The sequence below is a fragment of the Dendrobates tinctorius genome, unplaced genomic scaffold (assembly GCF_039654945.1).
Source record: "Dendrobates tinctorius isolate UK_male_01 unplaced genomic scaffold, ASM3965494v1 ptg000057l, whole genome shotgun sequence".
Taxonomy (NCBI): domain Eukaryota; kingdom Metazoa; phylum Chordata; class Amphibia; order Anura; family Dendrobatidae; genus Dendrobates; species Dendrobates tinctorius.
In genome coordinates this window covers 31,008,039-31,034,832 of record NW_027361725.1, presented here as the reverse complement: position 1 = coordinate 31,034,832, position 26,794 = coordinate 31,008,039, and the positions used below count along the sequence as shown (strand labels likewise).

General features: G+C 46.9%; 1 protein-coding gene across 12 annotated transcripts in view; it reads right to left on the bottom strand.

The window, feature by feature from the left end:
* CDIN1 (CDAN1 interacting nuclease 1) overlaps positions 1-25,648 on the bottom strand; it is a 481,777-nt gene extending 456,129 nt beyond the window's left edge. For 2 of the 12 annotated variants that reach the window (XM_073577871.1, XM_073577877.1), the window contains exons 1-2: positions 25,509-25,648; positions 9,083-9,185 (exon numbers count right to left, since the gene is read on the bottom strand). In XM_073577871.1, the coding sequence (XP_073433972.1) occupies positions 9,083-9,183 (101 nt within the window). In that variant the 5' untranslated portion in view covers positions 9,184-9,185; positions 25,509-25,648. Of the gene's footprint in view, positions 1-9,082; positions 9,186-14,060; positions 14,128-25,194; positions 25,337-25,430 lie in introns of those variants that run through there. The other 10 variants (XM_073577878.1, XM_073577872.1, XM_073577873.1 and 7 more) reach the window with 10 other exon arrangements.
* Positions 25,649-26,794: the final 1,146 nt, after the last annotated feature.

Sequence of the window (26,794 nt, the reverse complement as noted above, 5' to 3'; positions counted from 1 at the left end):
TTGTGGCTAAGTTTGACGTGCTTTCTGCAAAAAATTAGGGATGTCTCTGTCCTTTTCATCTGCATACCATCCTGAGAGCAATGGTCAGACGGAACGCATTAATCAGTCTCTGGAACAGATCCTCAGATGTCTGACTTCTGCTAGACAGAATGACTGGTGTGATGTACTGCCGTTGGCTGAATTTGCCTTCAATAGTCGGGCGAGTCAATCCACGGGTATGTCTCCTTTCTTGATCAACTATGGGTTCAGTCCTCATTTTGGTGAGTTTTCTCGTCTGGATTCGGGGTGTCCCGGGGCAGAGGGCTCTATTCAACGATTAAAAAATACGTGGGCGGAAGTGCAGCGGAATATATCTAGGTCTCAAGGCAGGTATAAGTTTTTCGCGGACAGGAAACGAACACCTGGTCCCACGTTTCAGGTTGGAGAGAACGTTTGGCTCTCCACGCGAAACATTAAGTTGAAGATTCCTTCAACCAAGATGGGCCCCAAATTCATTGGCCCTTACAAGATTGTGGAAAAAATCAATCCAGTGGCGTACAGGCTGTGCCTTACACCCTCTTTCAAGATCCCTAACATCTTCCATAGATCTCTACTGAAACCTTTTGAAGCAGTCAGGGGAGAGGAGTCCGCTGCTCCTCTCGTTTTGGTTGAGGGACATGTGGAATATGAGATTGATCATATCGTAGATTCCAGGTTGGTACGGCGGTCAGTACAGTACCTAGTTCATTGGAATGGGTATGGGCCGGAGGACAGGTCCTGGGTGCCGGACCGGTTGATGCATGCGGATCGCCTGGTTCGGGCTTTCCATGCTAGGTACCTGGGCAAGCCTGGGGGTCCAGAGGCCCCCCGTTGAGAGGGGGGTACTGTCATGATCCCAGTGCAGGTTGGACCCGCACGCTTGGGGTTAATGTCAGTACACAGTACAGCAGCGCTAACACAGTACATCAGCAGTAACAGTACAGCAGCCCTAACACAGTACAACAGCCCTAACACAGTACACAGCAGCGCAGACACAGTACGGCAGCGCAGACACAGTACGGCAGCGCAGACACAGTACGGCAGCGCAGACACAGTACGGCAGCGCAGACACAGTACGGCAGCGCAGACACAGTACGGCAGCGCAGACACAGTACGGCAGCGCAGACACAGTACGGCAGCGCAGAAACCGTACGGCAGCGCAGACACCGTACGGCAGCGCAGACACCGTACGGCAGGGCTGGCACCGTACGGCAGGGCTGGCACCGTACGGCAGGGCTGGCACCGTACGGCAGGGCTGGCACCGTACGGCAGGGCTGGCACCGTACGGCAGGGCTAGCACCGTACGGCAGGGCTAGCACCGTACGGCAGGGCTAGCACCGTACGGCAGGGCTAGCACCGTACGGCAGGGCTAGCACCGTACAACAGGGCTAGCACCGTACAACAGGGCTAACACCGTACAACAGGGCTAACACCGTACAACAGGGCTAACACCGTACAACAGGGCTAACACAGTACAACAGGGCTAACACAGTACAACAGGGCTAACACAGTACAACAGGGCTAACACAGTACAACAGGGCTAACACAGTACAACAGGGCTAACACAGTACAACAGGGCTAACACAGTACAACAGGGCTAACACAGTACAACAGGGCTAACACAGTACAACAGGGCTAACACAGTACAACAGGGCTAACACAGTACAACAGGGCTAACAGTACAACAGGGCTAACAGTACAACAGGGCTAACAGTACAACAGGGCTAACAGTACAACAGGGCTAACAGTACAACAGGGCTAACAGTACAACAGGGCTAACAGTACAGCAGCGCTAACACGGTACAGCAGCGCTAACACGGTACAACAGCGCTAACACGGTACAACAGCGCTAACACGGTACAACAGCGCTAACACGGTACAACAGCGCTAACACGGTACAACAGCGCTAACACGGTACAACAGCGCTAACACGGTACAACAGCGCTAACAAGGTACAACAGCGCTAACACGGTACAACAGCGCTAACACGGTACAACAGCGCTAACAAGGTACAACAGCGCTAACAAGGTACAACAGCGCTAACACGGTACAACAGCGCTAACACGGTACAACAGCGCTAACACGGTACAACAGCGCTAACACGGTACAACAGCGCTAACACGGTACAACAGAGTTACTGTAGTACAGGAGAGCTAACAATGAAGACGTGAACCTTGTCTCATTACAAACATTTGCAGTATCTGTGCTCTCACGGTGCTGTCAGCTCTGCTGTACTGCTCTTCCCCCACACTGGCTGCCTGAGAGATAGAAGCTGAAGCACTGACAGGACTGTTGCTGATAATGTATTTGTAATGAGACAAATTTCAGTTCTGCTGTACTGTGTTAGTTCTGATCTCGGGCAGCACGGTGGCTCAGTGGTTAGTGCTGCAGCCTTGCAGCGCTGGAGTCCTGGGTTCGAGTCCCACCAAGGACAACATCTGCAAGGAGTTTGTATGTTCTCCCCGTGTTTGCGTGGGTTTCCTCCGGGCACTACGGTTTCCTCCCACACTCCAAAAAACATACTGATAGGGAATTTAGATTGTGAGCCCCATCAGGGACAGTGATGAAAATATGTGCAAACTGTAAAGCGCTGCGGAATATGTTAGCGCTATATAAAAATAAAGTATTATTATTATTATTATCTCACTGCAGAGCTGTGTGTGATTATGAGAGCAGACTTCAGTCAATATATGACTCACATTGGTAACGATCCCTTTAATTTATAATAAGCTCTGGAGGCAGATTGTCAGGGAGATCTATGTCCGGGCCAAAAATCTAAACAACTCTGTTACATATTAAGAAAAATGGGCATTTATCAGAAATAAGGCACTGAATCACATATCAATGTTTCATTTTATTCAGCTTCCTTGGACCCGAATGCCATGCCCATATAGACAATTTCGGAGGTTTGATCCTACCAACAGATTACCTCTAAATGGTTCCTCCAGGCATTTCATAAACATTTTTAGTTACTCCATGCAATTCATTTCTATTGAGTGAGGCCGCGCAAGTCTAGTCGGTATGTGGCCTGATGTATGTACTGCGAGCGATATGAGGATTTACAAATTTGTAGTCACAGAGAGGGTCTGCAGACTTTTGTGAAGAGCCTGGACAGCCCCTTTAAGCTTTTGGCCTAAATCCATGAAATCATTCTTAATGACCTTCCATGTACCTATACCTATGTCACTGGTGACAAATTTTATTATGACTGCTGGGGTCCTTACAAGCCCCTCCCAGTAATCGATCAACCTGATCCAGGATGTAGAAGTCATATCTTGCTGCAGCAGTGCTACTGACACCCCTCTCATTCGCCAACTTAGCATACTTTTGGGGTGTGCCAGATCAGGACAAGCCTCCTTAACCTTGCCTTCTGTCACCCAGCTAGCTGCCTCACTGTCCAGTAGCTCCATGCTACCATCCATGCACCTGCTCAGTGAGCACCAAATTCCTTTCCATAATACCTATGGATCTCAGTGTTTCCAGCTGTTCATTTACATCAAGTACCTTCCAAATGTACACCATGCAGATATCTCCCACAGCAGTATGCATCCTGATACGGCTGTTCAAGGATCGCATACATGCGACAAAATGTGCACTGGATGGCATTGTCAAAAAAGGAGCACATTTAGCAGAGAAAATAAAAAAAACTTGACAGTTTACAAGTAAATTCAGACAAACAATAAGGCTATGTGCACACGCTTTGGGTTTTGCTGCGGTTCCGCTGCGGTTTTGGCCCTGCGGAGCCGCAGCAGTTCCGCAGGCATGGTAAAATACCATGTAACCCTATGGGTTTTCAAAACCACGTGCTCACGCTGCGGTTTTTTCCGCGCGGTTTTGCTGCGGTTCTTTTTCCGCAGCATGTCAATTGTTTCTGCGGATTCCGCTGCGGTTTCACACCTTTAACATAGTAAAGGTGTGAAACCGCAGGGCAAAACCACAGGCCAAACCACAGCAAAACCGCAGGTCACTTTACCTGCGGTTCCGCGGGAAAAAACCTGCAGGTGAATCTGCAGTGTGTGCACATAGCCTTAATATATAAGCCTCAACAGACATAGGTGTTGTACCTAAAGATACAATACTGATACATTTGGCACAAATTAAGGCACTGCAGCCACAAGCAAAAATGACTTCCGAATGTCCTTCTTTTGATTGCAAAGAAAAAACCTAAGAATGGCAAAATGCAAAAACTAATTTAGAATTTATAGCCAATGAGATGATGGTTAATGGTTTCCATTAGACAACAGTTACTTTTACTATTGCAATTATTTTTAGTTAGTAAAAGAATGAAGACACAAACAGCGAGCGGCTGTCGTCCTCTCCTCCCGTCGTATCACATTCTGATGTGAGGCTCGGAGGCCGTTAGCCGTGAATAGCTCCCAATTTGATAATTACAACCAAGCAGCTCGTTATGCCAGGAAAACCACACTGACTCCCTCATGTACCTTGTAGTTACTGGTATAGGCTTGGCCCATTTGCCAGCTTAGCTAAATGGACCCTGAAGTGCAAGCTAATGCTACATGATATTAGCTTCCTCTTCAAATACTCTGGATGAGCAAACACAAGCTCAGCCGATGCCAACATTTTTTTGGCAGCAGAACAGAGAAGAGTTTCACTCTGCAACGCGGAGATTATCACTGAGCACATAACCCATCGCTTTCATAGTTTCTGGGCCCTGCCAGAGAGTGGCCACCTCAACAAAAGCACTAGCCACTGGGTGCAATCTGCATAAGAACGCTTAAAATGTCGAGCCTCGCTGTTAATCCTTCTGCTTCAACTGCAGAAATGCCAAATAACTAAATCAGATTTTAATTTGCAAAGTAGCATTCAAATAAAAAAAAAAAAAACAGTGACAATGATGGCCATGATAAAACAGAAAATATGCTGGGGATTTACTTTCCAGATTTGTGGGCTAAGTGGGTGAAATTTCCTAGTGTTGCAGACAAAACACAAGCAGTGCAGATATTACCGTATTTTTCGGACTATTAGACGCACCGGACCATATGACGCACCCCAAATTTTCAGAAGGAAAATAGGGAAAAAAATTAATGTGTCAAATGTGGGTCCGTCTTACAGTCCGAATTCAGCTTACCGGGGGGGGGGGGGGAGATCCGGCAATACGACTCCCATCCCAGACTGGTGCGGCAGATTCGGCGGTGCTAGGGGTGCGGAGGCTCCACTGACATTTACTGAAAACCCGGAGCTGCCGCACATCCATTGCTGTTATGCAGTGGCCTCCAGGAAATCCCATCCCAGGCAGGTGCAGCAGGTTCAGCGGTGCTCTATGGTGCTGGGGGCTCCGCCAGCTTTTTGTGAAAGCCCGGAGGCCCCCCCCCGCACATCCATTACTGCGATGCGGTGGCCTCTGGGAAAATGGCTGCCGGGGGCGGCGCATGCTCAGACTGAGATCTCGGCAACGAGAGCTCGTCCCAAACTCTCGTCTCCCAAGATCTCAGGACACGATCTCGTGGCCAAGATCTAAAATCTGAGCATGCGCCGCCCCCGGTAGCCATTTTCCCGGAGACCACCGCATCACAGCAGATTGAGATCTTGGCAACAAGATCTCGTTGCTGAGGTCTCAATCTGAGCATACGCCGCCCCCGGCAGCCATTTTCCTGGAGACCACCGCATCGCAGCAGATTGAGATCTTGGCAACAAGATCTTGTTGCCGATGTCTCAATCCGAGCATGCGCCGCCCAAGGGGGCTATTTTGCAGGAGGCCAACGCATCGGAGTAATGGATGTGCGGGGGGTCTCCAGGCTTTCACAAAATGCTGGTGGAGCACCCCCACACCAAAGAGCACCGCCGAACCTGCCAAACCAGCCTGGGAAGGGAGTGTGATCATCGCCCTGCAGCGTCGGCCCAGGACCGCCGCAGAATCGAGTGACTGCTTGTTGCCGCCTCACTACTTGTAAGTATATTCCGACTATAAGACGCACCCCCATTTTCCCCTCAAATTTTGGGACATAAAAGTGCGTCTTATAGTCCGAAAAATACGGTAACTCAGTGGCATGTTAAATTAGTTTGCCGGCCAGGTAATGCTGTGGATCCATAACTGAATTTTTGCTGCCGATAGGTGCACACAGAAAAAAATCTAAGTGGCAAGAAACAATATAGACCGGATTCATTAAAGTGATTATGCCAGAAATAAATTGCTCTAAAAAGTTGAAATTTTGTGTTTCAGAGCTGTGCAAAAGTTTCCCGACTTTTAGCGTCTCCACACCAGTCTTGGTTGGGATGGGGACACAGTTCATCTAATTGAAGACTAGATGAGTTGTTACACCAGAAATTTTACTCCAGTCTCTGACTGGAGTAGGATTTCTGGTGAGGCGCAACGAGCATCTGACTTCAACCTCCCATCATCAAGACCGGAGTGAACATCGCCGATCTTGATAAATAGGGGGGCCTTTGAATTTAGTTGCGGTAATGCTTGGATTTGGTGCACATTTCACTTTTTTCATTGTTAATGGTCTACTCTGGGGTGAAGTCAAAAGTAAAGATTATAAATCTGCAGCGCTGGACAATTTATGCTGCCCATTTTCTCCACAGTATGTGGATAAGATTTTGCCCTTAATGAAAAAAGAGCCCAAATAAAATAGATGTTACCAATATTTACAACCAATCACTAATATAAAAATTAATGAAATAGCCGAGTAGTCAGCAACCCAGGCAGCTACACAGCTACATAGTACTGATGCAAAGTCCAGCAGAACAACACAAACTTTTACATGACCCTGACACAAGAGCCCAGTGCCACTCACATGATTCTGACCAAGGAGCCCAGTGCCAGTCATGAGGTTTTGACCCAGGAGCCCAGCACCAGTCATATGGTTTTAACCCAGGAGCCCAGTGCCAGTCATATGACCCAGGAGCTCAGTGTCAGTCACATGGTTTTAACCCAGGATCCCAATGCCACTCACATGGTTCTGACCCAGGAACTCAGTGCGTGTCATAAGGTTTTTGCCCAGGAGCCCAGTGCCAGTCATATGGTTCTGAACCAGGAGCCCAGTGCCAGTCATATGGTTCTGAACCAGGAGCCCAGTGCCAGTCATATGGTTCTGAACCAGGAGCCCAGTGCCAGTCATATGGTTCTGAACCAGGAGCCCAGTGCGAGTCATATGGTTTTGACCCAGGAGCCCACTGCTAGTCCTATGGTTCTGACATAAAAGACAAATTCTTAGTTATATGACATGGACCCAAAAGGGCTAAGTGTGAAATGGATACAACCCAGGGGTCAATGGCAGGCATATGGTTTGGACACAGCTGACAGTTATATGGTCATGAACCATACCCACATTGTCAGTGGTTCTACCCACTGAGTCATAGGCTAGACATATGACCCAAGAGCCAAGTATTAGCCAGACCTTTCATACCAGGCTAGGATCCAGTAATATCATGTCCTGAGTTTGTAGGCTACCAACAATTGGAGGCAACATGCAGGAGACCCCAGACCCACGTGTTCCCTTCAACAGTTAGAGTGATCAATGAGTGGAACAGGCTGCCACGAGAAGTGGTGAGTTCTCCTTCAATGGAAGTCTTCAAACAGAGGCTGGACAGACATCTGACTGGGATGATTTAGCGATTCCTGCTTCGAGCAGGGGGTTGGACCAGATGGCCCAGGAGGTCCCTTCCAACTCTACGATTCTATGATTCTATGATTCTAACACTTTCTTGGAAAAATTTACAGAATAGTCTTATTCATTTTATAGAATGTTAGGCTAGAGTTGGAAATGACCTCTAGGGTAATCGTATCCAACCCACTGTTCAATGCAGGATTTACAAAATCATCTCAGACAGATGTCTGTCCAGCCTCTGTTTGAAGACTTTCATTGAAAGAGAACTCACCACATCTCATGGCAGGCTGTTCCACTCATTGATCACTCTCACTGTCAAAAAGTTTTTTCTAATATTTAATCTGTATCTTCTCCCTTTCAGTTTCTTTCCATTGCTTCTTGTGATTCCTTGGGCAAATGAGAATAAGGATGATCCCTCTACACTGTGACATCACTTCAGTTATTTGTAGAAAGCTATTAAGTCTCCTCTTAGCCTTCATTTTTTGTAAGCTAAACATTCCCAGATCCTTTAACCGTTCCCCGTAGGACAAACTATGCAGTCCGCTCACCATCCTGGTAGCTCTTCTCTGAATTTGCTCCAGTTTTTCAATGTCTTTTTTAAAATGTGGTGCCCAGAACTGGACACAGTGTTCCAGATGAGGCCTGACCAAGGAGAAGTAGAGGGAGGAGTAGAGGGTAACCAAGACTCTATGCTCCTCTTAATACATAATATTCCTGTGTTTGCCGTTTTTGCTGCTGCATCAAACTGTTGACTCACGTGCAATCGGTTATCTATTAGTATACCCAAGTGTTTTCCTCACATGTTGTAGCTTAGTTCTATTCCTCCCATTCTATATATGTAATTTTCGTTTTTCTTGCCCAGATGTAGATTCTTGGATTTCTCCATTAAATACCATCTATTAGTCGCTGCCCATTGCTCAAGTTTTCTTGATCTTTCTGAATCATTTCTCTGTCTTCTCTAGTGTTCGCTATCCCTCCTAGCTTTCCATAGTCTGCAAATTTGGTTAGTTTACCTTCAGTTTCCTTATCTAAATCATTTATAAAAATGTTGAACACCATTGGGGCCAGAACAGAACCTTGTGGTACCACACTTTAGACACTCTTCCAGTTGGTTGTGCAACCATGCATTACCACACATTGAGTACAATCAGATCACTGAGCCAGTTATGAATCAACCTAACCGTAGCTTTGTCAGTCCCATAGTTGGTCAATTTTTCAATAAGGTTAGTATGAGATACTTTATCAAATGCTTTGCTGAAGTCAAGATATACTATATCTACAACATTTCCCTGATCCACCCAGTCAGTGATTCTATCATAGAAGGAAATTAGATTAGTCTGGCATGACTTGTTTGCTACAAACCCATGCTGGCTCTGGTTAATTACTGTATTCTTAGCAAGTTACATACATACATCTTTCCTGGTATAGAAGTAAGGCTCACTGCCCTGTATTTTCCTGGCTTTTAATGAACAGATATCATGGGATGCACTTACCAGGGGAATCTCTCCTTGAGCTGCTTCATGCATTGCCTTGTGGGCCTCAAAGTAGTAATGAAAAGGGCAATCTCGTCATACTGCACTTTGCTGAGCTTCATCTCTGTGGTGAAGAGAGACATGGGTTAAGCTTCAATCAAAATAAAATTTTGTGACAAAATAAATCAGTAAAAAAACAGTGCAAAAGTCTTTGTTCATAACATGCATGTTTGTAACCAAGTTTTACCTACAAAATAAAAAGCAAATGATTACTTATGGGTTTTTGATAATACATTCCAGTATGAAAGCAAAAGGAAAAAAGGGGAGACAAACCGACCAAAAAGTTCAAAAAAATATTATCAAAAGTAATATTTTATTGAATAATCTTTATAAAATCAAAGAGACAGTAATGGGAGCAGAAAAAAACAATGTATGCAAGGACAATTATAAAATAAGGCCGCACATCCACATATAAATCACAGAAGAAAGAACTGTAAAAATATTAGTAAAAAGTGTATATATTGCACCAGTTACACAACAATCTGTGCACCATAAAGTGCTTAGTGCTTGTTGTTATATTAAAAAAAGAAAACTCAGCATGAAAGTGATGCCAATTGACAAAAGTGATAAGGCATGTCAAAAAAGAGCAAAGGTGAAGTGCAGATTCATTTGAAAAGCAATAATATTAAGTGGAGAAGGGAGACGTCCTGAATAAATGAAAGTATAATCCACAATAAAATGATCACAATGGTCAAAGAGTGCTTACAGGAGTGCCAACCCAACGCGTGTTTCAGGTTGTAAACTCATATGTATCTATCCATTTGGCCATTTGATTTATATGTGGATGTGCGGCCTTATATTATAACTAGATGGTGGCCCGATTCTATCGCATCAGGTATTCTAGAATATGGCCAGCGGGAGACCGACGTTCAAAGGTTGGTCCAGGGCGATCTACCACAATCGGTGATCTCACAGCGGGGGCCTGGTTGCTGCTGTGTGTCACACTGAGGCTAAGTATCCATGTTGCAGAAATGCTGCGGAAATTTCCGCAGCATTTCCGCAACTCACGCAGCAGGAAAAACGCATGCAAATTTGCATGCTTTTTCCAGCGGAAAACATGCGTTTTTCATGCGATTTCCGCGTGCGGAATTCAAGCGCATTCCAAGCAATTTGTAGCATCGCTTGGAATGTGACTGACAGGTTGGTCACACGTGTCAAGCATAGTAATACTGGAGATAGCTGGAGTGCTGAGATAAGAAGCTGCTCACACTGCTGTCCACCATGTCTATCTGATCTAATACTAGAGATAATAGGAGTGCTGAGGTAAGAAGAGACTGCTCACACTGCTGTCCACCCTGTCTATCTGATCTAATACTGGAGATAGCTGGAATGCTGAGATAAGAAGCTGCTCAAACTGCTGCCCACCATGTCTATCCCATCTAATACTGAGGATACCAGGGGTGCTGAGGTAAGAAGAGGTTGCTCACACTGCTGTCCACCATGTCTACCTGATCTAATACTGGAGATACCTGGAGTGGTAAAATAAGAAGAGGCTTTTCACACTGCTGTCCATCATGTCTATCTGATCTAATTCTGGAGATACCTGTAGCGCTGAGATAAGAAGAGGCTGCTCACACTGCAGTCCACCATGTCGATCTGATCTAATACTGGAGATAACTGGAGTGCTGAGATAAGAAGAGGCTGCTCACACTACTGTACACCATGTCGATCTGATCTAATACTGGAGATAACTGGAGTGCTGAGATAAGAAGAGGCTGCTCACACTGCTGTCCATCATATCTATCCCATCAAATACTGGGAATACCAGGAGTATTGAGGTAAGAAGAGGATTCTCACACTGCTGTATACCTGGTCTATCTGATCTAATACTGGAGATACCAGAGGTACTTAGGTAAGAAGAGGCTGCTCACACTGCTGTCCACCATGTCTATCTCATCTAATACTGGAGATACTTGGCATGCTGAGATAAGAAAAGGCTGCTCATACTGCTGTCCACCATGTCTATCTGATCTAATAATGGAGATACCTGGATTGCTGAGATAAGAAAAGACTGCTCATATTGCTGTCCCTCATGTCTATCTCATAATACTGGTGGTACTTGGCATGCTGAGATAAGAAATAGCTGCTTACACTGTTGTCAATCATGTCTATCATCTGATACTGGAGATGCCAGGATTACCGGGGGAAAAAAGAAAAAAAAAAAAAAAAAAGGAGGCTGCTCACACTGCTGTCCACTTTGTCTTTCTGATCTAATACTGGACACACCAAGGATGCTGAGGTAAGTTGAGGCTGCGTACGCCGCTGTCCACCCTGTTTATCTTATCTAATACTGGAGATACTAGAAGTGCTGATAAAAAAATAGGCCGCTAACACCGCTGTCCACCCTGTCATAACACTGGAGATACCAGGAGTGATATGGTAAAAGGAGGCAGCGCACACTGCTGTCCACCCTGTATATCTGATATAATACTGGAGATGCCAGGGTGTGCTGAGGTGAGAAGAGGCTGCTCACACTGCAGTCTACCCTCTCTATTTGATCTAATACTGGAGATACCAGCGGTGCTAAGGTAAGAAGAGGCTGCTCACACTGCTGTTCAGCTGTTGTAATCTGCAGTAAGTTACAGTTAGGTCCATATATATTTGGACAGAGACAACATTTTTCTAATTTTGGTTCTAGACATTACCACAATGAATTTTAAAGAAAACAATTCAGATGCAGTTGAAGTTCAGACTTTCAGCTTTCATTTGAGGGTATCCACATTAAAATTGGATGAAGAGTTTAGGAGTTTCCGCTCCTTAACATGTGCCACCCTGTTTTTAAAGGGACCAAAAGTAATTGGACAGATTAAATAATTGTAAATAAAATGTTCATTTCTAGTACTTGGTTGAAAACCCTTTGTTGGCAAAGACTGCCTGAAGTCTTGAACTCATGGACATCACCAGACACGGTTTCCTCCCTTTTGATGCTCTGCCAGGCCTTCACTGCGGTGGTTTTCAGTTGCTGTTTGTTTGTGGGCCTTTCTGTCTGAGGTTTAGTCTTTAACAAGTGAAATGCATGCTCAATTGGGTTGAGATCAGGTGACTGACTTGGCCATTCAAGAATATTCCACTTCTTTGCTTTAATAAACTCCTGGGTTGCTTTGGCTTTATGTTTTGGGTCATTGTCCATCTGTAGTATGAAACGACGGCCAATCAGTTTGGCTGCATTTGGCTGGATCTGAGCACACAGTATGGCTCTGAATACCTCAGAATTCATTCGGCTGCTTCTGTCCTGTGTCACATCATCAATAAACACTAGTGACCCAGTGCCACTGGCAGCCATGGATGCCCAAGCCATCACACTGCCTCCGCCGTGTTTTACAGATGATGTGGTATGCTTTGGATCATGAGCTGTACCACGCCTTCGCCATACTTTTCTCTTTCCATCATTCTGGTACAGGTTGATCTTGGTTTCATCTGTCCAAAGAATGTTCTTCCAGAACTGTGCTGGCTTTTTTAGATGTTTTTTTAGCAAAGACCAGTCTAGCCTTTTTATTCCTGATGCTTATGAGTGGCTTGCACCGTGCAGTGAACCCTCTGTATTTACATTCATGCAGTCTTCTCTTTATGGTAGATTTGGATATTGATACGCCTACCTCCTGGAGAGTGGTGTTCACTTGGTTGGCTGTTGTGAAGGGGTTTCTTTTCACCATGGAGATTATTCTGTGATCATCCACAACTGTTGTCTTCCATGGCCGCCCAGGTCTTTTTGCATTGATGAGTTCACCAGTGCTTGTTTTCTTTCTTTCTCAGGATGTACCAAACTGTAGATTTTGCCACTCCTAATGTTGTAGCAATTTCTCGGATGGGTTTTTTCTGTTTTTGCAGCTTAAAGATGGCTCGATTCACCTGCATGGAGAGCTCGTTTAACCACATGTTTCCTTCACAGCAAAACCTTCCAAATGCAAGCACCACACCTCAAATCAACTCCAGGCCTTTTATCTGCTTAATTGAGAATAACATAACGAAGGGATTGCCCACACCTGTCCATGAAATAGCCTTAGAGTCAATTGTCCAATTACTTTTGGTCCCTTTAAAAACAGGGTGGCACATGCTAAGGAGCTGAAACTCCTAAACCCTTCATCCAATTTTAATGTGAATACCCTCAAATGAAAGCTGAAAGTCTGAACTTCACCTGCATCTGAATTGTTTTGTTTAAAATTCATTGTGGTAATGTCTAGAACCAAAATTAGAAAAATGTTGTCTCTGTCCAAATATATATGAACCTAACTGTATCTTCAGGTCACAACTGCAGATCAGCAGTCAGAAACAGGGTGGACAGTACATGTAGTTGCTGTAAAACAATGTGCCCCTTCCATTCCATCAGCAATGCCAGTGGTCTGTGGCTGCTGGAATGAAAAAAAAAGAAAAACGTATCTTACCTGACAGCATCCAAGGCTCTTCTTTTGATTAACTGGCTAGGCATGACGTATTATGCCCATCCTTCCTCAACAATAAAGTTGCGTCACTCTGGTTAATCAAAAGAAGAACCACAGATGTGATCAAATAAGAGGCGTCACTCTCACTCAAATACTGTCATGGGCGATGAAATGAGACGTGCAAATAATATTGCACCAACTCTAGGCGGCATTGTGCGCAGCCTCTTCTTAGCCCCAGTACTCTTGGTATTCTCAGTATTAGATTTAAATATGTACTGGGAGAACATCTAAGCATTAAACAAGCACTCCTCCTCCCATCAAAGTTTTTATCCTATTAACATATTGCAGTTATCATATTATAAGCAATTGAAATATTACAATTGCTCATTTTGCCTTTCTATCCATAAACTGCTTCTCTTTTCTCTGCTCTGAGTAGAAAAATGAAGTCTTTTTCCCTGCTTTTATCATTCCCCTCTACAACTCCTGACCAGCTGCTCTCTCCTCCCCACCCCCGCCAGGGACTTTTGCAGAGACTCAGGAATCATACAAGAAACACTGACCTCCTGTATCTATATAGAGCTTAGAAGGATTCAGTTTCTCAGTTATTAATGATGTGATGTCATACACCTAATGGAAAAAAGAGAATTATGGCTGGGTGGAAAGGAAAAATGAGCAATTGTTAAATACACAGTGCTATATGATATGATGATTACACTATATTAAGAGGATAACAATTTTGACGAGAGGAAGAGTGGTTCTACTGTATAAAGAGGCTGAAAAAAAAAACAAAAAACAAAACAAAACACAGCCTTGCTGCTTTCTTTGAAATAAAGACCGATACCTGTTGTCAGGTTGTGTGTAGTACAAGGTTTAACAACCGTAATCCTTTACAATTCTTTAAAAAAAATTGTGCAATTTAACACAAAAAACAGGATCTTGAGTAAATAAAACAAACGTAGATACAAAAACGTCAAGTTGAGAGAAGTTTAAGGACAAAACAAGTAAGGACACAGAGAAGCCATTAGAGAAGATTATTTCAGTGAATATGAATAAAACAGTCAGAACTAGACACTGGTTGTAATTTGTCAGCACATTAGTAACATTAGCTGGATGGCATCCATTCCTTGCAAAGCAAATTCAAAGAAAATCATAAGTTTATAAGTTAAAGGGTAGTTTTGTTAAAGAACAAGCTATGTACCACTTACAGTGCCCTGAAGAAGTATTCATACCTTGTGAACGTTTTCACATTTTTTCACCTTACAAGCACAAACTTAAATGTATTCTATTGAGGTTTTATGTGATATACCAACACAAAGTAGAAAACAAAGGCCGAAATGTATGTATGGTGGAAGTCTGTGCGGTCTCCCATATAGTTAATGTTAAGAGGGTCACTGGTAATGTGCTGGAGGGAAGATATGTTTCACTGAGGTTATTAGCTTCAGTGATATAAACTTGAAAGTTTTGCTCCAGCATGTTATGTGCTGAAAGCGGTTAATCAGCCATGACAGGCTCAGGTCTAATACAAACAGCTGAAGAGGTGGACAGGACAGCTGTTCACCATATCTCCACCCTAAGGAGAAGTCTTGGAGCTAAAAGTGGTAAACAGCGCTGAACCCTATTTTCTGTGCAGGCGAACCCTGCAGTTATAAGGACTATAGTGAGTCCTGTTTTGTTATGTCAAGAAGACTGAATATGTCTATTTTGTTTTGACTGGTTTATGAAGCCTGTTTTAATAATCCAGTTGAAAATTTAAACAAGAAGCATTCCTGTGACTACCTCATTAAGCAGTCGAGTGAGACGATCTACCACAGTTGGTGGCTAGAAGTGCAGGCAAAATCCCAAGGAAGAAAAATGTGACGACTGTGCGGTTCATATTATGCTTATCCGGCAGGCTTTTAGAAGTACTGGTATAGGGACTCTGATACTGGGTGCCTAATGATCATCGTATGGGTCATACTCCCTCACCAGCTGATCCACGGAAGGATTGTGGGCGTCCGCTGTATACAAGATGACGCTAAGAACTGCCCTGTTACTCGAGTAACCATAGAAACAAACTGCGGCACTAAGTTCCATGTGGTTGGAGTCGTCAAGGACCTGATAATAATAGAGCAGGACTTTACCTTATTCTGGGATTTATGGTGGAAAGGGGAAGTGCCAAGTGATTTATAAGAGCAGGGTTGCACTTAAATGCCCCTCATCAGTCGAATTCGGATCGGTTTTCCCTGTGTGTGCTTGAGGAGATATAGCAATCCAGGGGACAACATCCCTGAATTGGGGGCTTCCAGGGAGAACTTTGGGACTGCTCAACTGAAAGACCTTATGCTAAAAGGGGCGTTTGATAATATGACTGTGCTCAAAGGGATTGCTCAAGAGCCGGGGGCCGACACCAGGTTTCCACACATTGCAGTAAATGGCGATTTTCCAGAACGGATGATAAGCTAGTGGGAGATATATTGGAACAACTGGTAGCACCAGTGCCCTATAGGCATAGGGTGTTAGACCTTGCCCATTCTCATGTTTTGGGTGAGCGTCTGGGTGTAGAAAAGACCCAAAAGCAGATTCGATTCTTCGAAGGTTATACTGGCCGAGAGATTTTGAACTACTGCAAGTCCTGTCCTACTTGCCAGCTAACCGCCCCAGTCTCTCATTTTTGGAGTTCCCTAGTGCCATTAGCCATTAAAGAGGTCCCGCTTTACCGCATTGCCATGGATCTAGTCGGACCCTTGGTAAAGTCCGCCAGAGGGCATTAATATATCCTTGTGGTCCTGGACTATGTGACACAGTACCCGGAGGTGATACCCCTAAGAAACTCCTAAGGCTAGTTTCACATTAGCGCTTTTAAGCGCAGCGACGGCCTGCGCACGGCTGCCGCTAAGTCCCGCCCCTGCCACGCCTCCGCCCGTAGCTCCGCCTACCGGCGCAGGACGCTACATGCGTCCTGCGTCCCCTATCTTTATCACTGGGGGCGCAGGCCGTGCGCAGTATGCGTTTGGTGGCGCATGCGTCCTTTTCACGGCAGCAGGTTGCGTTTGGCGCTGGTCGGCGCACCGTGAAAAGGACGCATGCGCCGCCAAACGCATACTGCGCACGGCCTGCGCCCCCAGTGATAAAGATAGGGGACGCAGGACGCATGTAGCGTCATGCGCCGGTAGGCGGAGCTACGGGCGGAGGCGGGGCTTAGCGGCGGCCGGGCGCAGGCCGTCGCTGCGCTTAAAAGCGTTAATGTGAAACTAGCCTTAGCCAGAAATATAGCCTGAGAACTGGTCCATATCTTTTCCCGCACAGGCTTGCCAAAGGAGATTCCGATGGACGAAGGACCTCTGTTCATGTACAAAGTGATGCGAGTGTTGAGTAAGACCCTCCAGATTACGCAACTCAGGATGTCAGTGTGCAATCCACAAACGGACGGCCTGATGGAGAGGTTTAATAAGACCCTGAAGGCCATGCTGAAGGAGGTCGTATAGAAGGATGGTAGTCTGGGACTACCTACTTCCATACCTGCTGTTTTCCCATCACGGAAGTTCCACAGGCATCTACAGGGTTCCCTTCATTTGAACTGTTGTATGGCCAGCACCCTCTCAGTCTCCTGGATGTTGAAAAGGAAACCTGGGAAGCGGAAGTTATACCCCACCGAAGCATCGAGCATATAGCCCGGATGCAGGAGAGAATTGCAGAGGTAATGCCGATTGTGAGAGAACCTCCACAACACACAAAAGGCTCAGTCAAGGGTCTACAATCATCCGGCAAAGATCAGCAGTTTAGCCCTGTAGTTCGAGTCGTAGTGCTGATTCCCATGGTGAAAAATACATTTCCAGCTAAGTGTCAAGGGCCATATGAAGTGGTCGAAAAACTGAGAGAAGTTACCTATAAGGTCCACCAGCCAGGGAGAAGAAAACTCTATCAAGTCTACCACGTCATCTTGCTCGAGCCATGACATGATAGAGAGCCGGGGAAAGCTCCCTGTCTTGGGCTAACCCCGGAGCCAATGTCGAGGATGTTGAAGAGACACTATCACTGGCCCAGAAACAACAGTGGCGAGAACTGCTACAGCAAAACCGAGACATGTTTTCAGAGTTGCTGTGATGCACTCAGACCAAGGAGCAAAAAGTTCTGACAGAACCACATATGCGGGTAAACCTTAAGCTATATCATATCCCTGAAGCCAGCCGCAATGTGATTTCAAAGGAGGTCAGAAGAAAGTTGACTCTGGGAGTCATCAAATAGTGGCTGATCTATTCCCATTATCCTTGCACCGAAGCCAAATGGAGATTTCGCAATGATTACCGTCAGCGGAGTGAGGTGTCAACGTTTGATGCGTATTCTCATGCCCCAGGTCGATGAGCTCACTGAGAAGTTGGGGTGAGCAAGATACATCACCACGCTGGACCTAACGAAAGGGCACTGATAAATTCCCATGTACCAAACAGCCAAAGAGAAGACGGCCTTCTCTACACCTGATGGGTGCTTTCAATACACCAGGATGCATTTTGGTCTGCAAGGAGCACCAGCCATCTTTCAGAGGGCTGTGGACCGGATCCTAACTCCTCACAAGAAATACACAGCAGCTTACCTTGACAATTTTGAGATCTTCAGCCCGGATTGGGGCAGTCGTTTGCAGAAGATCCAGGTGGTACTGACCACTCTGAGGATGGCGTGGCTTAACATAAACCCAAAGAAGTGCGCCATGGGCAAGAAGGAGACCAAATACCTAGGCTATACTGTCAGTAGGGGTGACATCAAACTGCAGGAGAACAAGGTAGAGGAGGTCCAAAATTGGCCGCAACAGTCTACCAGAAACAGGTATGGGCATGTTTAGGAATTGTCGGATGCTTATAGGCGGTTCATGCCAAGTTGTGGCATGAGAGCCACAGGGAAGGTGGCTTGTGAGCGCCTGCTGAGAGCAGGCGCTGACATGCCTCCTTCCCTGCCTGTCAGATGCTGATGTGATACTCTGCAGTGCAGAAGCATTGCAGAGTGTCAGATCAGTGATCTGACACTATACAGTGTTGTCCTAGGACGGGACTATATATATATAAAGGTTTAAAAAAAATATTAAAAAGTGTAAAAATATTTTTTTGTAAAAATCCCAAAAGAAAAATATCTTCCCAATAAATGCATTTATTTATGTAAATAAAAAAATAACCAATAAAAGTACACATATTTGGTACTGCCGTGTCCGTGATGATTTTCTCCATAAAACTGTCCCGCTAGTTCTAGTTAACCTATTCAGTGAACACTGTCCAAAAAATAAACTAGGCAAAAAACAATGCATTATCATAGTGCTGAACAAAAAGTGCAATAAAACACGATCAAAAAGACGAATGTAAATAAAAACGGTACCGCTGAAAACTTAATCTTGTCCCACAAGAAAAAGCCACCATATAGCTCCATCAGCAGAAAAAAAAATAGTTATAGCTCTCATAATAAAGTAAAGCAAAAATAATATTTTTTTCTATAGTTTTTAATGTGTAAAAGCTCCAAGACATAAAAAAGTGATATAAATTGGGAATCACTGTAATCGTACAAACCCGAAGAATAAAGCTGCCTTAACAATTTTACCACACGCCGAAAAAAACAATTCCTGAGTTACTCGTTTTTGCTCATTCTGTCTTCCAAAAATCGGAATAGAAAGCAATCAAAAGCTGTCATGTGCCCAAAAATGGTACCAATAAAAACGTCATCCCGTCCCGCCAAAAACAAGTCATAACATGACTCTATCGGACGACATATGGAAAAATTATAGCTCTCAAAATATGGTGATGCAAAAACTAGTTTTTGCAATAAAATAATGTATGACAGCAGCCAAGCATAAAAACCCGATATAAATCTGGTATCGCTGTAATCGCACCGACCAGAAGGATAAAGTCACTTATACCAGATTGGTGTATAAAGAAAGAAAAAACAATTCTTCACATGCTGTTGATATTTTTCATTCTGCCTACCAAAAAAACAAGGCTCGGAGCACATTTATCCTGCGCTCTACACCCGCATGTAGGGGCAGTTACAGCACAGGTATGGGGGCTGTACACCTGCATGTAGGGGAAGTTACAGCACAGGTATGGGGGCTCTCAACCTGTATGTAGGGGCAGTTACAGTGCAGGTATGGAGGCTGTGCACCTGTATGTAGGGGCAGTTACAGCACAGGTATGGGGGCTGTACACCTGCATGTAGGGGAAGTTACAGCACAGGTATGGGGGCTCTCAACCTGTATGTAGGGGCAGTTACAGTGCAGGTATGGAGGCTGTGCACCTGTATGTAGGGGCAGTTACAGCACAGGTATGGGGGCTGTGTACCTCTATGTAGGGGCAGTTACAGCACAGGTATGGGGGCTGTACACCTGCATGTAGGGGCAGTTACAGCACAGGTATGGAGGCTGTGCATCTGTATGTAGGGGCAGTTACAGCACAGGTATGGGGGCTCTCAACCTGTATGTAGGGGCAGTTACAGTGCAGGTATGGAGGCTGTGCACCTGTATGTAGGGGCAGTTACAGCACAGGTATGGGGGCTGTACACCTGCATGTAGGGGAAGTTACAGCACAGGTATGGGGGCTCTCAACCTGTATGTAGGGGCAGTTACAGTGCAGGTATGGAGGCTGTGCACCTGTATGTAGGGGCAGTTACAGCACAGGTATGGGGGCTGTGTACCTCTATGTAGGGGCAGTTACAGCACAGGTATGGGGGCTGTACACCTGCATGTAGGGGCAGTTACAGCACAGGTATGGGGGCTGTGTACCTCTATGTAGGGGCAGTTACAGCACAGGTATGGGGGCTGTACAACTGCATGTAGGGGCAGTTACAGCACAGGTATGGGGGCTCTGAACCTGTATGTAGGGGCAGTTACAGTGCAGGTATGGAGGCTGTGCATCTGTATGTAGGGGCAGTTACAGCACAGGTATGGGGGCTGTGTACCTCTATGTAGGGGCAGTTACAGTACAGGTATGGGGGCTGTGCACATGTAGGGGCAGTTACAGTACAGGTATGGTGGCTGTGCACATGTAGGGGCAGTTACAGTACAGGTATGGTGGCTGTGCACATGTAGGGGCAGTTACAGCACAGGTATGGGGGCTGTGCACATGTAGGGGCAGTTACACTACAGGTATGGGGGCTGTGCACATGTAGGGGCAGTTACAGTACAGGTATGGTGGCTGTGCACATGTAGGGGCAGTTACAGCACAGGTATGGGGGCTGTGAACCTGTATGTAGGGGCAGTTACAGTGCAGGTATGGGGGCTGTGCACCTGTATGTAGGGGCAGTTACAGCACAGGTATGGGGGCTGTGCACATGTAGGGGCAGTTACAGTACAGGTATGGTGGCTGTGTACCTCTATGTAGGGGCAGTTACAGTACAGGTATGGGGGCTGTGTACATGTATATAGGAGCAGTTACAGTACAGGTATGGGGGCTATGCACCTGTATGTAGGGGCAGTTACAGCACAGGTATGGGGGCTATGCACCTGTATGTAGGGGCAGTTACAGTACAGGTATGGGGGCTGTGTACATGTATGTAGGAGCAGTTACAGTGCAGGTATGGGGGCTATGCACCTGTATGTAGGGGCAGTTACAGTACAGGTATGGGGGCTATGCACCTGTATGTAGGGGCAGTTACACTACAGGTATGGGGGCTGTGCACCTGTATGTAGGGGCAGTTACACTACAGGTATGGGGGCTGTGCACCTGTATGTAGGGGCAGTTACACTACAGGTATGGGGGCTGTGCACCTGTATGTAGGGGCAGTTACACTACAGGTATGGGGGCTGTGCACCTGTATGTAGGGGCAGTTACACTACAGGTATGGGGGCTGTGCACCTGTATGTAGGGGCAGTTACACTACAGGTATGGGGGCTGTGCACCTGTATGTAGGGGCAGTTACACTACAGGTATGGGGGCTGTGCACCTGTATATAGCGGCAGTTACAGTACAGGTATGGGGGCTGTGCACCTGTATGTCGGGGCAGTTACAGCACAGGTATGGGGGCTGTTCACCTGTATGTCGGGGCAGTTACAGTGCAGGTATGGGGGCTGTGACCCTGCATGTAGGGGCAGTTACAGTACAGGCTGTAGCGTAGCAACCGGGGGCGCAGAGGGGGCGGTGGCCCCGGGCCCCGCGCTCTGAGGGGGCCCACCGGATCTACGCTACTGTAACTGTATCGGCGTGCACAGCGCGCCCACATTATTACATTCGAATCTGCGGCAGAGCAGGGAGAATCGATCTCCCTACTCTGCCGCCCGGCCGCTATGGGCCCCTGAGAAGGCGGTCACAGCCACCTCACAGACAGCAATAGCGTCCTGGGCTATTCTGTGTGCACAGGACCTGTGATGAGGTCACAGGAGGGGCGGAATCAGGGATCACATGATCAGGGGCTTCAGTGGCTGCAGGACTCTGCTGTGCTGGTTGAGGTGAAGTTTCTGTGTGGGGTCAGGAGGGGCTTACAGAGTGGATGTAGCAGAGCCACGCGTGTATGGGGTGCACGGAGCAGGGCCGCGCGTGTATAAGGGGTATCAGGTGCAGTAATAGGGACACATGCGGCAGCAGCTGCTCAGCATTGGGGTATCAAGTGCAGTAATAGGGACACATGTGGCAGCAGCGGCTCAGCATTGGGGTATCAAGTGCAGTAATAGGGACACATACGGCAGCAGCGGCTCAGCACTGGGGTATCAGGTGCAGTAATAGGGACACATACGGCAGCAGCGGCTCAGCATTGGGGTATCAGGTGCAGTAATAGGGACACATACGGCAGCAGCGGCTCAGTATTGGGGTATCAGGTGCAGTAATAGGGACACATACGGCAGCAGCGGCGGCTCAGTATTGGGGTATCAGGTGCAGTAATAGGGACACATACGGCAGAGGCTCAGTATCGGGGTATCAGGTGTAGTAATAGGGACACATACGGCAGCAGCGGCTCAGTATCGGGGTATCAGGTGCAGTAATAGGGACACATACGGCAGCAGCGGCTCAGTATCGGGGTATCAGGTGCAGTAATAGGGACACATACGGCAGCAGTGGCTCAGTATTGGGGTATCAGGTGCAGTAATAGGGACACATACGGCAGCAGCGGCTCAGCATTGGGGTATCAGGTGCAGTAATAGGGACACATACGGCAGCAGCGGCTCAGTATTGGGGTATCAGGTGCAGTAATAGGGACATATACGGCAGCAGCGGCTCAGTATTGGGGTATCAGGTGCAGTAATAGGGACACATACGGCAGCAGCGGCGGCTCAGTATTGGGGTATCAGGTGCAGTAATAGGGACACATACGGCAGCAGCGGCTCAGCATTGGGGTATCAGGTGCAGTAATAGGGACACATACGGCAGCAGCGGCTCAGTATTGGGGTATCAGGTGCAGTAATAGGGACATATACGGCAGCAGCGGCTCAGTATTGGGGTATCAGGTGCAGTAATAGGGACACATACGGCAGCAACGGCGGCTCAGTATTGGGGTATCAGGTGCAGTAATAGGGACACATACGGCAGAGGCTCAGTATCGGGGTATCAGGTGTAGTAATAGGGACACATACGGCAGCAGCGGCTCAGTATCGGGGTATCAGGTGCAGTAATAGGGACACATACGGCAGCAGTGGCTCAGTATTGGGGTAACAGGTGCAGTAATAGGGACACATACGGCAGCAGTGGCTCAGTATTGGGGTATCAGGTGCAGTAATAGGGACACATACGGCAGCAGCGGCTCAGTATTGGGGTATCAGGTGCAGTAATAGGGACATATACGGCAGCAGCGGCTCAGTATTGGGGTATCAGGTGCAGTGATAGGGACACATACGGCAGCAGCGGCGGCTCAGTATTGGGGTATCAGGTGCAGTAATAGGGACACATACGGCAGAGGCTCAGTATCGGGGTATCAGGTGTAGTAATAGGGACACATACGGCAGCAGCGGCTCAGTATCGGGGTATCAGGTGCAGTAATAGGGACACATACGGCAGCAGTGGCTCAGTATTGGGGTATCAGGTGCAGTAATAGGGACACATACGGCAGCAGTGGCTCAGTATTGGGGTATCAGGTGCAGTAATAGGGACACATACGGCAGCAGTGGCTCAGTATTGGGGTATCAGGTGCAGTAATAGGGACACATACGGCAGCAGCGGCTCAGTATTGGGATATCAGGTGCAGTAATAGGGACACATACGGCAGCAGCGGCTCAGTATTGGGGTATCAGGTGCAGTAATAGGGACACATACGGCAGCAGCGGCTCAGTATTGGGGTATCAGGTGCAGTAATAGGGACACATACGGCAGCAGCGGCTCAGTATCGGGGTATCAGGTGCAGTAATAGGGACATATACGGCAGCAGCGGCTCAGTATTGGGGTATCAGGTGCAGTAATAGGGACACATACGGCAGCAGCGGCGGCTCAGTATTGGGGTATCAGGTGTAGTAATAGGGACACATACGGCAGCAGCGGCGGCGGCTCAGTATTGGGGTATCAGGTGTAGTAATAGGAACACATACGGCAGCAGCGGCTCAGTATTGGGGTATCAGGTGTAGTAATAGGGACACATACAGCAGCAGCGGCTCAGTATTGGGGTATCAGGTGCAGTAATAGGAACACATACGGCAGCAGAGGCTCCGTATTGGGGTATCAGGTGCAGTAATAGGGACACATACGGCAGCAGCGGCTCAGTATTGGGGTATCAGGTGCAGTAATAGGGACATATACGGCAGCAGCGGCTCAGTATTGGGATATCAGGTGCAGTAATAGGGACACATACGGCAGCAGCGGCGGCTCAGTATTGGGGTATCAGGTGTAGTAATAGGGACACATACGGCAGCAGCGGCTCAGTATTGGGGTATCAGGTGTAGTAATAGGAACACATACGGCAGCAGCGGCTCAGTATTGGGGTATCAGGTGTAGTAATAGGAACACATACGGCAGCAGCGGCTCAGTATTGGGGTATCAGGTGCAGTAATAGGGACACATACGGCAGCAGCGGCTCAGTATTGGGGTATCAGGTGCAGTAATAGGGACATATACGGCAGCAGCGGCTCAGTATTGGGGTATCAGGTGCAGTAATAGGGACACATACGGCAGCAGCGGCGGCTCAGTATTGGGGTATCAGGTGTAGTAATAGGGACACATACGGCAGCAGCGGCGGCGGCTCAGTATTGGGGTATCAGGTGTAGTAATAGGAACACATACGGCAGCAGCGGCTCAGTATTGGGGTATCAGGTGTAGTAATAGGGACACATACGGCAGCAGCGGCTCAGGATTGGGGTGTCACCAGGATGAGGGGTTTGTGCAGGTTGGGGATACATGGTGATATGGCTGGAATATGAGAAGTGAAATGTGTTTTTGTTGTAATTTCTGTAGCAGAGTTCTGGCTGGAGAAGTTGTCATGTCGGTCTGGGCCAGATGGAAAAGACGTGAAAAGTGACCGATTCCATCAGAAAGAACGTCAGCGGTAAGTCGCTATCTATAACTGTGCTGTTATCTCATATATTCTGTAGGACTGGAATCTACCACTGACCATATTGCAGTAATATCCACGTTGGTCATTCTATAGGGATTATTTTCAGTACAGCGCAGTCATCTCCTACATCCACTATTAGGGGGCGTCACCGAGTTCTAATCAAAGTTACCTGGTTAGGGGCCCACTCAGAAGTTTTGCCCCCCCCAAAAAAAACTGTAGGTACGCCTCTGAGTACAGGTATGGTGGCTGTGCACCTGTATGGGGGGGGCTCTTTACCTTTATGACCACAGTACACACATTGCTGACAGACCCCACTGATCGGACAGTCGTCGCCTATAGAGCGGTGTGACAACCCCTGCAGGGAGCCTGCTGTGATGAGAGGCTGATATGCTCCTGCTCAGTCCACAGCCAGAACTTTACACCCAGTCACTAATGCCGACAGTGAGCGGCAGCACAGCTCTGCAGGAGCAGCACACGTGACACAGTGCAGCGCCGGTAACACAAGCACGCACCTATTAACCCCTTCATAGCCGCCTCCGCTGTGTATAGTCCACGGCCGGCGCCAGCACACAGTGCTGTATGAAATGTACCTGAGTCCTATCACACACGCGCTGGGAGAAAGCTGCAAACTGCTCCCGCCAAGGACCTGCAGTGATGACACGGTCATGTGATCAGTCACATGGGAGGGAGGAGTCACTAGATGGGAAGTTTTTGTTGTTAGAGGACGAGGTTGTTCTAATCTAGTGGCAGATATAGAAGCTGTGTGTTATATTGGTCTCCACATTATACTGGTCCCCACGTTACACTGGTCCCCACATTACACTGGTCCCCACATTACACTGGTCTCCACATTACACTGGTCCTCATATTATACTGGTCCCCACGTTACACTGGTCCCCACATTACACTGGTCTCCACATTATACTGGTCCCCACATTACACTGGTCTCCACATTACACTGGTCTCCACATTACACTGGTCCCCACATTACACTGGTCCTCATATTATACTGGTCCTCACATTACACTGGTCCTCATATTATACTGGTCCCCACATTATACTGGTCTCCACATTATACTGGTCCTCATATTATACTGGTCCTCACATTACACTGGTCCTCATATTATACTGGTCCTCACATTACACTGGTCCTCATATTATACTGGTCCCCACATTATACTGGTCTCCACATTACACTGGTCTCCACATTATACTGGTCCCCACATTACACTGGTCCTCATATTATACTGGTCCTCACATTACACTGGTCCTCATATTATACTGGTCCCCACATTATACTGGTCTCCACATTATACTGGTCCTCATATTATACTGGTCTCCACATTATACTGGTCCCCACATTACACTGGTCCTCATATTATACTGGTCTCCACATTACACTGGTCCTCATATTATACTGGTCCCCACATTATACTGGTCTCCACATTATACTGGTCCTCATATTATACTGGTCTCCACATTATACTGGTCCCCACATTATACTGGTCCTCATATTATACTGGTCTCCACATTATACTGGTCCTCATATTATACTGGTCTCCACATTACACTGGTCCTCATATTATACTGGTCCCCACATTATACTGGTCTCCACATTATACTGGTCCTCATATTATACTGGTCTCCACATTATACTGGTCTCCACATTACACTGGTCCTCATATTATACTGGTCTCCACATTATACTGGTCTCCACATTACACTGGTCCTCATATTATACTGGTCCTCACATTACACTGGTCCTCATATTATACTGGTCCCCACATTATACTGGTCTCCACATTATACTGGTCTCCACATTACACTGGTCCTCATATTATACTGGTCCTCACATTACACTGGTCCTCATATTATA